The 17,722-nt window shown below is 35.3% G+C and overlaps 1 protein-coding gene across 5 annotated transcripts in view; it reads right to left on the reverse strand.

The window, feature by feature from the left end:
- Window positions 1–2,909: 2,909 nt before the first annotated feature.
- The window catches only part of plppr2b (phospholipid phosphatase related 2b), a 65,274-nt gene continuing 50,461 nt past the window's right edge, over window positions 2,910–17,722 (reverse strand). The window contains exons 5-8 of one of the 5 annotated variants that reach the window (XM_048200363.1): window positions 13,934–14,184; window positions 11,915–12,091; window positions 9,973–10,128; window positions 2,910–5,133 (exon numbers count right to left, since the gene is read on the reverse strand). In XM_048200363.1, the coding sequence (XP_048056320.1) occupies window positions 5,098–5,133; window positions 9,973–10,128; window positions 11,915–12,091; window positions 13,934–14,184 (620 nt within the window). In that variant the 3' untranslated portion in view covers window positions 2,910–5,097. The remainder of the gene's footprint in view (window positions 5,134–9,972; window positions 10,129–11,914; window positions 12,092–13,933; window positions 14,185–17,722) is intronic. The other 4 variants (XM_048200361.1, XM_048200365.1, XM_048200364.1 and 1 more) reach the window with 4 other exon arrangements.

The following is a 17,722-nucleotide window of genomic DNA, read 5'->3' on the forward strand; positions in this document are numbered from 1 at the left end:
TCTTATCCATAGTATGAATACCAATCGTACGCAGGGTGTGTAACTTGAGATTATAATGAAGTGAAAAAGGTGGCTGGTCTAGCCATGCTATTGTCTCAGCTATTCTCAGCCTGATGCAGTTTTCTGTCGTTTTTACTCCCACAGGGCGAAATAGAGCAGATGACATGACACGACACAGCAGTGTCTTGCAATGTGACATGATACTATACTGCATATATACACTCAACGGCCACTTTATTAGGTACACTTGTTCAACAGTTAGTTAATGCAAATATCTAATCAGAAAAAATGCCTTGTTGATGGCAGAGGTCAGAGGTGATTGGTCAGATTGGTTCAAGCTGATAGAAAGGCTTACAACATTACAACCGAGGTCTGCCGAAGAGCGTTTCTGAACGCACAACACGCCCAACCTTGAAGCAGATGAGGCAGCAGGAGACACACCGGTGCCACTCCTGTCAGCTAAGAACAGGAAACTGAGACTACAATTCACACAGGCTCACCAAAATTGGAATGTTGCCTGTTCTGAATTTTGCTTTGACATTCAGATGGTAGGGTCAGAATTTGGCATAAACAATATGAAAGCATGGATCCATCCTTCCTTGTATCAACAGTTCAGGCAGCTGGTGGTGTAAAGGTGTGTGTAAATATTTTCTTGGCACACTTTGGGCCCCTTAATACCAATTGAGCATCATTTAAACTCCACAGCCTACCTGAGTATTGTTGCTGACCATGTCCATCCCTTTATGATCATCTTCTGATGGATACTTCCAGCAGGATAATGCTCCATGTCACAAAGCTCAAGTCATCTCAAACTGGTTTCTTGAGTTCATTATACTCAAATGGCCTCCACAGTCACCAGATCTCAATCCAATAGAGCACCTTTGGGTTGTGGTAAATAAATTTGCAGCAACTGTTTGATTCTATCATGTCAGTACGGACCAAAATCTCTGAGGAATGTTTCCAGCACCTTGTTGAATCTATGCCATGAAGAATTAAGGCAAAAGGGGGTCCAACCCAGCAAGGTAAAGTGACTGGTGAGTGTGTATATATATATATATATATATATATATATATATATATATATATATATATATATATATATACAGTACAGTCCAAAAGTTTGGAACCACTAAGATTTTTAATGTTTTTAAAAGAAGTTTCGTCTGCTCACCAAGGCTACATTTATTTAATTAAAAATACAGTAAAAAACAGTAATATTGTGAAATATTATTACAATTTAAAATAACTGTGTACTATTTAAATATATTTGACAAAGTAATTTATTCCTGTGATGCAAAGCTGAATTTTCAGCATCGTTACTCCAGTCTTCAGTGTCACATGATCCTTCAGAAATCATTCTAATATGCTGATTTGCTGCTCAAATAAACATTTATGATTATTTTCAATGTTGAAAACAGTTGTGTACTTTTTTTTTCAGGATTCCTTGATGAATAGAAAGTTCAAAAGAACAGCATTTATCTGAAATACAAAGCTTCTGTAGCATTATACACTACCGTTCAAAAGTTTGGGGTCAGTAAGAATTTTTATTTTTATTTTTTTGAAAAGAAATTAAAGAAATGAATACTTTTATTCAGCAAGGATGCATTAAATCAATCAAAAGTGGCAGTAAAGACATTTATAATGTTACAAAAGATTAGATTTCAGATAAACACTGTTCTTTTGAACTTTCTATTCATCAAATAATCCTGAAAAAAAATATTGTACACAAATATTTTGTACAATTGTACACATTAAATGTTTCTTGAGCAGCAGATCAGCATATTAGAATGATTTCTGAAGGATCATGTGACACTGAAGACTGGAGTAATGATGCTGAAAATTCAGCTTTGCCATCACAGGAATAAATTACTTTGTCAAATATTTTCAAATAGAAAACAGTTATTTTAAATTGTAATAATATTTCACAATATTACTGTTTTTTACTGTATTTTTAATTAAATAAATGTAGCCTTGGTGAGCAGACGAAACTTCTTTTAAAAACATTAAAAATCTTAGTGGTTCCAAACTTTTGGACTGTACTGTATATATATATATATAAATATGTGTGTGTGTGTGTGTGTGTGTGTGATATATATATATATATATATATATATATATATATATATATATATATATATATATATATATATGTGTGTGTGTGTATATATATATATATCTTTTATTCAGCAAGGTTGCATTATAAATTATTATAAATTATTATGGTATTATAAAGTTTAATTTTTATTTCAAATAGATGTTGCACATCAATGTTGTAAATTCTTAGGGTAGGCCTATCACGCTATGAAAAATAGTAAATAGTAACCATTGCTAATTGCAGACAGATCAAAACAGTATTATAACAAAATTATAACTTTACAAAAAATTACAAAAATAAAATTAAATAAGTATGGTGTAAAACAACCTAGTGCACTGTTCAGGCCCTGTTATAGACTATAGTACATAACATTAGTATGTGTCCACAACCGACAACGAGGGGTAATGTGTGCTCTGCTCTCAAGGTTCTTCATGGCTAAAGTAGCGGCGCGTGAACGAATAATCACTTGTAGCCCCCTCTGATGGTTGAAAATTATCACTACACGACTGCTTTGGTAACTAGCAGGCCAAATGTTTGTTTGAAGTGGTTCTCAAACCTGTCCTGGAGGACCTCCAGCCCTGCACATTTTGTATGTCTCCCTCATCTATCACACCTGATTCAACTCATGTGCTCATCAGTAGAGACATCAAGACCTGAAATGGGTGTGTCAGAAATAGGGAGACATACAAAATGTGCAGGAGTCCTCCAGGACAGGTTTGGGAGCCACTGGACTGATTGATTGATTGATTGATTGATTGATTGATTGATTGATTGATTGATTGATTGATTGATTGATTGATTGATTGATTGATTGATTGATTGCAAAATGGGGACATTTTCAGGGAAAAGTTACATTAAATTAAATAAATGAATAATAATAATAATAAAAATCTAAATAAAACCTAAAAAAAATGAAATATTTTATTTGTTTAACTGCATGTCATGTGACCATTACCTGACTTCAGATACCTCTGTATAAGGTAACTTAATTAACTTATTACCATAAAATCTCAGAGGGTACTTCAAGTAAATAGGCTATATTAGGTCCAAAAAAGTTAAGGGCTGACAAAAAAAAAGTGATAATCAATAATGTGTTCATCAGTACTTGATGGTATGCTATGCTGAAATCATTTTACTTCTTAAAAGTGAAAAGATTTCTGTAAATCCAGTGATCAAATGCTGTGTGGGTCTCAGTTTTCAGTGACAAGCTCATGACTAGCGGCTGGTCTGTGTGGACAATTCAACAAACCTGGAAGACCTTCTGAATGTACATAAGCAGTATATTTTAGAAAGGAAAATTTTAAAAGATGAAAAGAGAGAATCAGTTAATTATGAATATTTTTTTTGCCATCGTGTGAATAATATGTAATCATGTAATTTATCAAAAAGTAACTGTATGATTGTATTTTAAAATGTAATATAATCTAATTACAAGTAGGCCTACTTAATTTGTGGAATCTGATTACGTAACCCAGATTAAATGTAATCAGTTACCCAGCACTGCCGGGGACAATCTGCAATTAAAAGTTCCAGCCATTTCCTTTTAATTAAATGTTTAATTAACAATCAGGCGATCTGTTTCGCAAGAATCATCTATCTTCATATTGAACCTTCTTTTTTTTTTTTTTTACAAAATGAAAGGGGAGCTATACCTGAACAGTCACATTCAAGCACCATGTTACACACAGAGGCTTTATCTCACTTCCTTCAGTGGACAAACTATGTAGAAAATGCTGGCTTACAAAATAGCCAAAAACATCAATAGACAAAATGTTTGACAACAAGCTAAACAGAATATTTCCCTCTGTTTAGTGGTCAGGTTTCACAATCTCTCACTCTCAAAAAAAAAAAAAATAAATAAATAAAATCACAAATTAGTGTTTCACATAAGTCTTTTGAACACGTGATCATTAAATTCTACAGACTAAAGCTGTTTAATGATAACATAGCAATATGTATGTAAAATGCCAAAACTGATGTGAAAAATACAGTTATTTACAAAACATGATATACTCTTATGGAGAGACAGTCGGCAGATGTAGCCCATTAACCTTAGGATGAAACCTGAGGTAATTCCTTAGTCTCTGTATTTTTGGTTCTGAATTATATCTCTAAATTGACTTAACACGTCAATAATTCTAACAGGAAATTTCCAAGGGAAAAACATTCACATTTTATACAATGTAAGATATAAAACATTTGCTACATCCTGTACATATTTGTCTCCTTTACATCCCAGCTTACTGGTGTTGAAATTTACTTAAATATGTTATAGTCTTGAAAACTGTCTCTGTACAGCAATAGTTTTGATTAATATTTGATTCATGTTATTTCTGAATAACACTTTTTTTCCCCATGGATACTTAACCGAAATACTTAGCCATAAAAATAGTGCTAATAATCTATTTAATATCTTTCAAATACGCTTACTATTAGATTGCTACATCCAACCAATCTATATTTCCAAAAATAGAATTGCTTTTCCACTTTTCTCTCTTAAATGTCAATAAATGTTAATTTAAATCTTAAATTTCACAGTTGATATTCAGTTTCTGTATGGCTGTTAGATGAGAAAATCTTTTTAGAATGTACATAAAATGTCAACATTTGCCATTAATAATGGTAATACTCTACAAAATTATAGAGGTGGAAGATTATTATCAGTTGGAACACTTTCCTTTAATAAAAAATAAAAAAAAAAACACCCAAAAGACAAGTGACAGAAACCAAAAGGATTCAGATAAACATGAAATGTTCTCATTAAAAAACAATTTCCCGATTGAAATGTGTGGATATTGCTGTCGTTGTCTCTGTCAGCCGGTAGGGGGCAGTAGAGGTGAGTACAGGAGCCTCTAGACCTGAGTGGAGTATGATCTTGTGAGAGAGGGTCTAGGGCGGGCGCAGGTAGAATATTCTGAAGGCATGTCTAGACTGCGCTGGAGATGGAGCGACGTGAGTGGATGAGGACATCGGGAGGGGCGGGGGCCAGGTATGGCTGATGGTCATGTGATGCCTGTGTACAAAACCCCTGGAACCTGCTGAGCATAGAAAACAAAGCGTTTCTGAAAGAGTGTGAGAGGGAGAGAACAGGGTTAAGGTAATATTTAACTACTGAAGGGTGTGATGCTGCTCAATACAAGGTGACTATGATATGTTTTAGAGCATCTAAAGCACACATGATGCCTTAAAATGTTGGAACAGAGCTAATGAGACACTTTGAAAACCTCAAACACAATGCACCAAATTCCCCTTCATAACCAAATAAATAAGTATTTCCCCATCCTGGATATCACTCTTAAAAATGCTGGGTTAAAACAACCCATTTTAGGTCATTTTGGCAGCCCAGCGCTGGGTCTAAAATGCCACAAACCCAGTGTTAGATTGTTTTGATTCAGCTGTGTTAGGTTAATGTCTGACCCAACTCAAACTCAATTGTTTAAAAATGACTATACTGCTGGGTTAAAATGGCTTGCACATTAAAATCATTTTAACATGCGGAATGACTACAGGAACAACACAGCAACAGTAATAAACAAAAGGTGAGATTTATTAAGCAAGAACACCTAGAACAGGAAAAAAAAAATATATATATATAGGCAAAAGTAAAAACAATGTGTAGAGTGTGAGAAAAAGTACAGAAAATGGCAAGTCAAAATATAAAGCTTATAATTGCAATGAAGCAATAGCAATAGGATATTAGAAATAGCAATAAAGTTGCTATTTATGAAATAAACATTGTTGAATACATTTTTAATAGCTTACGTTAAAGTCACCTTATGGAAGTTTATTTAGTCATTTATGGAATGTTGCAGCATTTATTATAAATGATTTATATGTGCATATTATTATTATTTTTTACAAACCTGATTCCAAAAAAGTTGGGACACTGTACAAATTGTGAATAAAAAAGGAATGCAATAATTTACAAATCTCATAAACTTATATTTTATTCACAATAGAATATAGATAACATATCAAATGTTGAAAGTGAGACATTTTGAAATGTCATGCCAAATATTGGCTCATTTTGGATTTCATGAGAGCTACACATTCCAAAAAAGTTGGGACAGGTAGCAATAAGAGGCCGGAAAAGTTAAATGTACATATAAGGAACAGCTGGAGGACCAATTTGCAACTTATTAGGTCAATTGGGTATGACTGGGTATAAAAAGAGCCTCTCAGAGTGGCAGTGTCTCTCAGAAGTCAAGATGGGCAGAGGATCACCAATTCCCCCAATGCTGTGGCGAATAATAGTGGAGCAATATCAGAAAGGAGTTTCTCAGAGAAAAATTGCAAAGAGTTTGAAGTTATCATCATCTACAGTGCATAATATCATCCAAAGATTCAGAGAATCTGGAACAATCTCTGTGCGTAAGGGTCAAGGCTGGAAAACCATACGGGATGCCCGTGATCTTCGGGCCCTTAGACGGCACTGCATCACATACAGGAATGCTACTGTAATGGAAATCACAACATGGGCTCAGGAATACTTCCAGAAAACATTGTCGGTGAACGCAATCCACCGTGCCATTCGCCATTGCCGGCTAAAACTCTATAGGTCAAAAAAGAAGCCATATCTAAACATGATCCAGAAGCGCAGGCATTTTCTCTGGGCCTAGGCTCATTTAAAATGAATTGTGGCAAAGTGGAAAACTGTTCTGTGGTCAGACAAATCAAAATTTGAAGTTCTTTTTGGAAAACTGGGACGCCATGTCATCTGGACTAAAGAGGACAAGGACAACCCAAGTTGTTATCAGCGCTCAGTTCAGAAGCCTGCATCTCTGATGGTATGGGGTTGCATGAGTGCGTGTGGCATGGGCAGCTTACACATCTGGAAAGGCACCATCAATGCTGAAAGGTGTATCCAAGTTCTAGAACAATATATGCTCCCATCCAGACGTCGTCTCTTTCAAGGAAAAACCTTGCATTTTCCAACATGACAATGCCAGACCACATACTGCATCAATTTCAACATCATGGCTGCGTAGAAGAAGGATCCGGGTACTGAAATGGCCAGCCTGCAGTCCAGATCTTTCACCCATAGAAAACATTTGGCGCATCATAAAGAGGAAGATGTGACAAAAAAGACCTAAGACAGTTGAGCAACTAAAAGCCTGTATTAGACAAGAATGGGACAACATTCCTATTCCTAAACTTGAGCAACTTGTCTCCTCAGTCCCCAGACGTTTGCAGACTGTTATAAAAAGAAGAGGGGATGCCACACAGTGGTGAACATGGGCTTGTCCCAACTTTTTTGAGATGTGTTGATGCCATGAAATTTAAAATCAACTTATTTTTCCCTTAAAATTATACATTTTCTCACTTTAAACATTTGATATGTCATCTATGTTGTATTCTAAATAAAATATTGAAATTTGAAACTTCCACATCATTGCATTCTGTTTTTATTCACAATTTGTACAGTGTCCCAACTTTTTTGGAATTGGGTTTGTAATTCATGTGCCCTCGTAATCTATAATCAAAATAACTTCCTCTCCCTCTTGCAGTAACATCTCTTCGCTTCTCTGATGATGTGTTTACTGGTGCGAGGGTGGGACAACCTGTCACTCACATGAGCTCAACCAATAGGAAACCACAACCATCCAACGATCCAATCAATTCCCCATGGCCAAAAATCAAGTCCCACCCTACATTTTTTCTTGTTTAAGAAGCCATTTCACTCAGATATATGCAATTATGAAGAAAAGACTATCGTAAAGACTATCGCCTCAGGCTTTGAGTGCTGCCAAGAAACACACAGACTGAAACCTAGTAATAAACATTAAAAAGTGAGAATAAACTGTGTATAGCGCATCGATAGGATTAAAGTGTTTTTAAAGTGCCCCTATTATGCTATTTTAAACTTTCCTAATTTTGTTTTGGAGGTCTCCTACAATAGGTTTACATACATCCAATGTAAAAAAAAAAAAAAAATTCCTAATATACATTGCAGCATCACCTCTTTTCTCACAGTGTCTGAAACAGTTTGATAAAGGATTCAATCTCTCTAAACCCCTCCTTTCCGAGAGTCTACTCTGCTCTGATTGGTCAGATGGCTCAGTCTGTTGTGATTGGCCTACAGCTTACAGCGCGAGCCGGAAACGAAACCGTAACTATATTTTAATTTCAGCTCCAGAGGCTTCCTCAGCAACTGTATTAACAGTAATATAAACAGTAACAATAGTGTTGGTGTGGCAGGAGGGTGTGGTAAAGCACAGTCTGTGACAGGAGAGAGAGTGCGGAGACAAGCAGTAAGAATTGGGTCAAGAGCTTGATGACTAACACCTGTCTCTGATTCTAGTAACTGGCGGAGAGATAGGATATAAGACACCGGAAGAGAGAAAGAGATGTACCTGTGTTCAGTTAAGCTGAATGAAAGCTCTTTGAGTTGATTTAATAAATACATTTGGAAAGGATTCTCGCCGCCTTGACTTCTTCCCTAACCCTTGAACCTTATCACAGTCAGTTTTACTGTACCAATTCCAGTGCGAGTCCTCATCCTTTGAAATAAGGAAATATGGAAGTCCACACAAAGTGGATTCGCAGTGCAGAAAAAAGATGTTTGCTACAACATGTTGTATTTTGGGGGGGGTCAAAGTAGACGTTGTTCGTGGAAGACCATAGGAAGACTATAGGCTGGCATTATGCAAATTTGTTACAAACCTACGTAGATGTGTTGACTGGAAATGCTGATTTTCGTTTGGAAAACTTGGCTCATTTCGCCAGGTCAGAATTGATTTTGTCTTTTAGGAGACAAGCGTGCCCTCTGATCTTTGAAACTTTGCAGACCTTTACATTCACAAACAGCTGTATTATTACACATTACTGGACACACTATTTTCCACACTTATTCCTCTCATGTGTGCCACGAACATAGATAGGCGAAGTTTAACTTGAACCGTTTGAACTTGCGTGATATGCTCTTTCACATTACTGTTACTGGTTATTAAAGGTCCCGTTTTTCGTGGTTTTTTGAAGCTTTGATTGTGTTTATAGTGTGCAATATAACATGTGTTCATGTTTCACGTGTAAAAAAACACAGTATTTTTCACATAATTTACTTATCTGTATACCGCTGTTTCCACTGTCATAAAAACGGGCTGATGACTTCCTTGTTCTATGAAGTCCCTCCTTCAGAAATACGTAACGAGTTCTGATTGTGCCAGCGGTTCCTGTGTTGTGATTCGACAGCAGCTTAGCGAACCTTGCCCGGAAAGGTCACGCCTCTTACCATAACGTGGAGATGCACGCGCTCAGTGTTATTGTAAACATGTCTTTAATTTTACCCTATCAATTTGAGCCGGAATCAGACCCGGTGATTGGACTGCGGGATGAAAATAACAGCGTTTCGACGACATGGCGACAAACACACTCTACAAACGCAACTCTTGTGTATTCCTGTGGGCGGAGGTTAGTCAAAAAACTGTTTTAGTGACGTCATTAAAGAAGGAAGTAGAGGGATGTAGTCCAAACTGGCCGTTCGATGTAGGCGACTTCTGTTAAATAAAATATCTCGCTTGGCATTGAACTTTGAGCTTTAAAATTTTACAGATTTTATTTATACTCTAACAACAACATTACACACTAACTAAAGTTTGAAACATGGGATCATGAAGAACGGGACCTTTAACCCAAATCAACCCAGCTTCCTCACCTAACAGTCTCAAACCAGCATTTAGGTTAAAAAATAACCTCGTGATTTTTTAAAGTGTATGATCCAATTATTCATGGCTTTTTTAAAAACCACAAGTATGTGGGAAGCAGACCTCATTCAGCTGAAGAATAGGCACATTATTATACAGTACAGTTAGCAGTTAGATTTCCCACGCTTCCCCTCCCTATCCTGGTGTCCAATGCACCCACCCGTCACCCCTTACCTGAGGGCCACTTAACTTTTCGAGTGGACTCTCTACGCAGGGCATGGCCACCATGGGCATGTTGAGCGAGGGCTCCGGGCGCGGAGGGTGCACAGGGAGCCGTAAGGGTGGCAGATAAGGCTGGGTCTGCTTGAAGTTATTGATCACACATGTGACCTAGATGTGAACCGAGAAGGGAGGATTATAATGACAACAAAAATGTGCAAGACATATACTGTATGACAATGTAGGATTAAGGCTTAATGCCCAGAGCATGTTCAGCCTTGGCATGTTTGTGATTGTACTAAGAGGATGAAGGATGAAGTCTAAAGCCAGTGGATTAGCTGCAGACTTACTAAACATCTGAGTACTAGTATTAACTGATAAACAGGTAATGACCTGTTTCACCCTCTGACATGGCGTGAGACTTTAGATGTATTCCAATTAGATTTTAGTTTGTTGAAAATAGTATTATTTCAGGGTGGGTTTTCTGGCATTCTTTTTGATGGAAATAACATCACAACATTTATTTACATCAAGAAGTGCATCAACTTTTGGTCAAGATCTTGTACTGACAGTACAAGAGTCAAGCACTCTGTAAAGTCATCTCCAGCACATCCCACAGACTTTTAATGAATTTAAGGTCTGGACTCAGAGGTGCCAATTCATGTGTGAATATGGCCATGATACATCTTCCTACATGGTTGTTTAAGAGATGAAAAGCTACACACTCCATCAATTAGGGTTAGAAACTGTTCCCAAACATATAACATGCTAGAAACATAATCACTGCAATAATGATCCAGTCATAGACTCTTAAAGGATTAGTTCACTTTCAAAAAAAAAATTCCTGATAATTTACTCACCATCCAAGATGTTCATGTCTTTCTTTCTTCAGTTGAAAAGAAATTAAGGTTTTTGATTCCAGGATTATTCTCCTTATAGTGGACTTTAATGGCCTCCAAATGGTTGAAGGTCAAAATTACAGTTTCTGTGCAGCTTCAAAGAGCTGTAAACGATACCAGACAAAGAATAAGGGTCTTATCTAGTGAAACGATCGGTCATTTTCTGAAAAAAAAAAGTCAATGTATATGCTTTATATAAACAAATGATCGCCTTGCACGTGCCTCCGCCAAAATCGCACTTCCGTATTCTTCAAAAATCGTATGTTCTACGCCTTCATTTACATTTTTTTCCCAAAAATGACAGATCGTTTCACTAGATAAGACCCTTATTCCTCGTCTGGTATCGTTTAAAGCTCTTTGAAGCTGCAGTGAAACTGCAATTTTGACCTTCAACCATTTGGAGGCCATTGAAGTCCACTATGAGGAGAATAATCCTGGAATGTTTTCATCAAAAACCTTAATTTATTTTCGACTGAAGAAAGAAAGACATGGGGGTGAGTAAATTATCAGGAACATTTTTTTTGAAAGTGAACTAATCCTTTAAGTATTTGCCTATTTAAATCCAAACAGTGACTTCTTTTTTGGCTGGGCAGTGTATTATTACAATTTAAAATATCTGTTCTCTATTTTAATGTATTTGAAAATATAATTTATTTCTGTGATCAAAGCTGAATTTTCAGCATCATTACTCCAGTCTTCAGTCACATGATCCTTCAGAAATCATTCTAATATGCTGATTTGCTGCTCAAGAATCATTTATTATTATGTTGTGCAAAAAGAACGGCATTTATTTAAATCTTTTGTAACATAATAAATGTTACTGTCACTTTTGATCAGTTTAATGCATCCTTGATGAATAAAAATGATTAACATCTCTTTATTTATATATATATATATATATATATATATATATATATATATAAAATTACTGACCCCAAACTTTTGAATGGTAGTGTATATATTTTTGAATTGGAATGAATTCTTTAACTGAAGAACACATTAAACAGTCTGGCTGTGGTGAATGTATGTTCTGGTCTCTAAGGTTGGCAGATTCTCACCAGAAAAGCAGCGATAGCTCCTCCAGTGAGATATCCAGCGAGAACATCAGACCAGTGGTTGCGGTACTCGGCTACACGCACGATGCCCACCAGAACAGCCAATGAGATGAGAGTCAGACAGAGAGTGGGTTTGGTCAGCCTTGTGCCTTTAGTCTTCCATACCAGAGTTACATACATCTGAAGAAAACACAAAAATACACATTGTTATGCATAAATACTTCTTTCATGACAGTTCTCTCAGCCGTATGCAATACAATGAAACATTATGCAATATAAAACATTTGTTGTAGGGAGCTTCTAACAGCACAACACCTCGGACATAGATTTAAGCATGCGTAATACTCTTGTCGAATCATTTGTCAACTAAACTTTGCCTATTCTGTCCTTTTATTTGTGTTTTTACTTCACAGCTCTGCCTGAAGGCCAGCAGCAGCATCTCAGAGTCTTCTCTGCACTGTTGCAGGAGTTTATTGTGTGCAGAGCTTCTAGCTGTTTCTCAAACTAGAGACTCTGATGTACTCCTCATCTTGATGTCTGGGCTGTGCACTTTTCTCTGTGGTGGTTAGATTGAGTAGTCCATGGAATAGACTTCATCTCTTAAAAGAACAGCACTAATGGGGCTAATAGGTTTCTAGAGGAACTTGTTTGTTTTTGGCCCTTTTTAAATCCAAAATTTGACTTGAAACTTGAAAGCATACGCCGACTTACAAGAAATACAAGTGTACTCTATACTTCAGCAGTGCAAAAGACACTGCACTGCCGTCTCCACACCTCATTAAAGCTGCATAATCATTCCCAAGTGTGCTAATAATAGGAAAAAGATCTTGAGTACCAAATCGACACATTATGATAATTTCTTAAGGATTATATAACACAAAATTTCCTTAATACACTGTATTAATGGCTGCTGAAAACAGGAATTTGCAATCACAGCATAAAAAAATCATTTTAAAATATCTCAAAATAGAAAAGTTATTTAAAACAGTAATAATCATTTACAATATCACTTTTTTTGTATGGTATATTGATTAATTAAATGCTAAATTGGTGAATAGTTTGTGAAAAAACATAGAATTGTCTTAAGAAATTATATTTTAATTTGGGTTTTAGCATCACAGTAAACATTTAATTTTAAAATTATCTAAAAATATAAAAGTTATTTTAAACATTACAGATTATGTACCATATTACATTTTTTATTATATTGTGATTCATTAAATGCTACATTGGTGAACAGAATTATGAATTTTTTCAAACATATAAACATGTCTTAAGAAATGATATTGTACACTGCCATCACAAAAGAATAAAGTAATTTTAAAAATATCTAAAAATAAAAAAACAGCAATTTTAAACAATAATAATTACTGTTTTATGTATTCTTTTTTGATTAATTAATGCCACATTTGGAGAATATGATTATGAATTTGGCATCATTGCACATATAAATAAATAAATAAATAAATAAATAAATAAACATTTTTTTTAAAAATAAAAAACAAATAAAAATATCTAAAAATATAACAGTTTTTTTGGCATTAATAATTATTTACTATATTACATATTTATTATATTTTAATTAATTAAATGCCACATTTGCGAATAGAATTATGAATTTCTTTCGCAAACATAAAAATGTCTTAATAAATGATATTGTAAACTACGTTTTGCCATTACAGCAAAAAATTTCATTTTAAAAATATCTAAAAATATAAAAAAATATTAATATTTAGTTATTTAATGGTACATTTGTGAATTATGAATAGAATTATACATTTCTTTCAAAAACATAAAAATGTCTTAAATGATAAACTGGGGATCAGAATTCAAAACAGAAAGTTGAGCAGTCAGATATACTGGTCACTTCAGCAGAATCATGACCATATATTCTGAATCACGATAGCACAGGATCTAGATCTCTGTCGTTATATCATCAGCTTTACTGAAGGACAGGAGAGGATGGCAGTGATTTCTTCATATGCTGTTTCATGTTTGATGTCTTGTCCTGGCTGTACTCACCACCGTATAGACAGCGGAGTACATACTCAGCGCTGCGTCCTTCGAGGGGAAAGATTTGCGGGCAGAGATGATGAGATAAGGGTTGCCGGTGCACGCTCGGCGCTCTGTGATGTACTGCAGTGGTGAATGGCAGCCCAGTGCTGTGTAGTTTGGGCGGCATGTAGACAGGAAGTGAGGTGTCTGGTTTCCTGTCACTACCTGCCCTGCATTGGCAAAGATGGTGGTGGTAAAGAGGCCAAAAGAATACACACCTGAGAAAAAGAGGAAGAGGGGGGAAGATGCAAAAGTTTCATCAACCACTTGATAATTATAAGATTATTTTAAAATGCTGGCCATTTAGAGAGGTTTGATATACACTACCGTTCAAAAGTTTTTTTTTTTTTTTTTTTTATAAATTCTTTTTTTTCTTTTCAGAAAGGATGCATTAAATTGATCAAAAGTGACAGTAAAAACATTCAGACCTGTAATGTTACAACATATTTGTATTACAGTAAATGCTTTTATTTCAAATTTTATATTCATCAAAGAATCCTGAACAAAATGTATCATGGTTTTCACAAAAATATTAAGCAGCACAACTGTTTTCAACATCGATAATAATTAGCAAGAAAATCATCATATTAGAATGATTTCTGAAGGATCATGTGACACTGAAGACTGGAGTAATGATGCTGAAAATTCAGATTTGCATCACAGGAATAAATTACATTTAAAATATATTAGAATAGAAAAGTGTTGTTTTAAATTGTAATACTATTTCACAATAGTACTGTTTTTACTGTATTTTTGCTCAAATAAATGCAGTCTTGGTGAGCACATGCAGGTGACATTTTTCAAAAACATTAATTCTACTTTGCAACTACATGTCAACTAACTCTACACTGTTAACCTGAATAAGTTGGCAAAACTGAAAACAACAATTTTTAAGTTAAGAAATTCAAAGTTTAAGTAAGCAGAACTGGCAAATTTTTATGTTATACTAGGACTAATATATTTTAATTGTAAAAGGCTAATTTGCCAGCATGTTACCTACATTATAGAATGGTATAGCACTTACTGAAGGAGTACAGAAATATAAAGCATTTAACATACTTGCTCTCAAACCAAGCCACATGCGCCACTTGTCACCATGATGGTAACTCTCCAAAACCCAACATTAACAGAAACTCTTCTAAATTAGCATAACAAAACATTAATCCCAAAAGGTAACACTTTACTTGAAGGGGTGTGCATAAGACTGACATGACCCCTTCATAATCATGACATGACACGTGTCATGAATATGAAGGAGGTTTTATGCATGTTTATGACAACTGTCATTAAATGTCATTCGCTCAATTATGTCATTTTTAATGCAAAGATGGCATTGTCTGAGATGTCTTTGTTACGACAACTTGACATAAACCATCATAACCTGTGATAAACATGACATAGCAGATTAATAATCAAACATAAAAAACTACTTAGCTTTATGGGTTAACATTACATTACATTATTTTGGTAACACTTCAGTATAGGGAACACATATATAAACGATTAACTATGACTTTTCCCTCAATAAACTCCCAATTTACTGCTTCTAAATATAGTTAATTGTTAAGTTTAGGTATTGGTTGGATTAAGAATCTAGAATAAGGTAATGCAGAATAAGGCATTAATATGTGCTTATTAATTACTAATATATAGCCAGTATTTTAGTAATATGCATGCTAATAGTAATAAGCAACTAGTTAAAAGACCCTAAAATAGTGTTACAATTATTTTATAACGGTGTCATCTTTTTTAAGAAATTTGAAATTGTCTATTATCTGGAAACTTAAAAAAAAATAAAAAAATGAAATGAAAAATATTCATGACGCTGTTATAAAATTATTTGTCAGAGTATTGTCACTTAATGACATTTTAATGACAAGTTCAATTTGTACCACTGTACTTGAGGTCAAGATACATATTCATAACACTATTATAATGGCCTCATGACTGCCAATGTCAAAACAGTTTAACGTAATGTTAACCCATAAAGCTAAATGATGTCAAGTTGTCATGACAAAGACACTGACAGGTTATAATGTATTGGTTTGTGTCAAGTTGTCATAACTCTGACATCTCAAACAATGTTATCTTTGCATTAAAAATGACATAATTGAGCGAATGACATTTAATGACAGTTGTGCATAAAACCTTCTTTATATTCATGGCACGTGTCATGTCATGATTATGAAGGTGTCATGTCAGTCTTATGCACACCCCTTCAAGTAAAGTGTTACCTCACTAAATCTCCCATATAACAATAATCTTGCACAAAAAATACACACTATATAACACTTATTTTGAGCATTTACTGTCCCTTTCGAGTGCCACAGGCAAAGCATGCTAGGAAACAGAAATCCCAGCCCAGTTTCAGATAAACTTAAGTTAGTTTAAATTAAAACAAATAAGCTCATAAAACTGAAAACAATGAAACAGTTCATCTTACTTAAAATATATCAGTTCTGTGAACTTGAAAGAAAAAAAGTGCTAAATACTTATACAAGTTCATTTGACTGAACTAATTTGTTTAATTTAAGTTTGTCCTACTCAAACCAATTCATTATTTTGAGCGTTATAAAGGTCATTGCACACTGAGTCCGAAATTCGCATGCGAAACTTTCGCACGTTAAAAAATAAATTCGACCTCACGTTATGTCAATTGCGTTTGCACACTGCCTCCGAAACTTTCGTCCGTCAAAAAAATATTCGGATCAGGTTCGATTTTCTGCGTTTTTCGCATCCGTGGCACGCATTTTGAGAGACGTTTTGACAATTCAGAGCCACCGTACGCGAACGCAAAAATCCAGAATGCCATCTGACAAGTTGATCCACGTCGTCTACAGCACAAAACAGCAGCACTGAATGACAAACAACGTGAGGAATACAAAGAGACCGAATATAAAGACAGATTGTGCCAGTAGTAAAGCATCGAACAGAGCCACTGACATCCTGAAGTAAACTTTGAAACGCTCGGATAATCCCGCAGCTCCTTGATGAGGTGAACTCTCCTTTCTCTCTATGCAATCTCGGGATTGAATGGACCCAATATTTCCTCTTTCTTTTTCTCTTTTTAAGAAGAGAGGAGACAACTAATCGTGCTCACTGCTTGAAGACTTCATTTTGTATTGTTTTGCGATTTTTTTCGCAACGCATTCATTAATACGCATCGGACTCAGTGTGCAAGGTCTCTGTGCGTGACGAATTTTTAGGATTACGAATACGAAAAAACGCATGCGAAAATTTCGGACTCAGTGTGCAAAGGCCTTTAAGGTCATTGCACACTGAGTCCGAAATTCGCATGCGAAACTTTCGCACGTTAAAAAATAAATTCGACCTCACGTTATGTCAATCGCGTTTGCACACTGCATCCGAAACTTTCGTCCGTCAAAAAAATATTCGGATCAGGTTCGATTTTCTGCGTTTTTCGCATCCGTGGCACGCATTTTGAGAGACGTTTTGACAATTCAGAGCCACCGTGAATGCAAAAATCCAGAATGCCATCTGACACAAAACAGCAGCACTGAATAACTAACAACGTGAGGAATACAAAGAGACGAATATAAAGACAGATTTTGCCAGTAGTAAAGCATCAAACAGAGCCACTGACATCATGAAGTAAACTTTGAAACGCTTGGATAATCCCGCAGCTCCTTGATGAGGTGAATTCTCCTTTCTCTCTATGCAATCTCGGGATTGAATGGACCCAATATTTTCTTTCTTTTTCTCTTTTTAAGAAGAGAGGAGACAACTAATCGTGCT

Source organism: Megalobrama amblycephala, linkage group LG8 (genome assembly GCF_018812025.1).
Source record: "Megalobrama amblycephala isolate DHTTF-2021 linkage group LG8, ASM1881202v1, whole genome shotgun sequence".
In the NCBI taxonomy this organism is placed as follows: Eukaryota; Metazoa; Chordata; class Actinopteri; order Cypriniformes; family Xenocyprididae; genus Megalobrama; species Megalobrama amblycephala.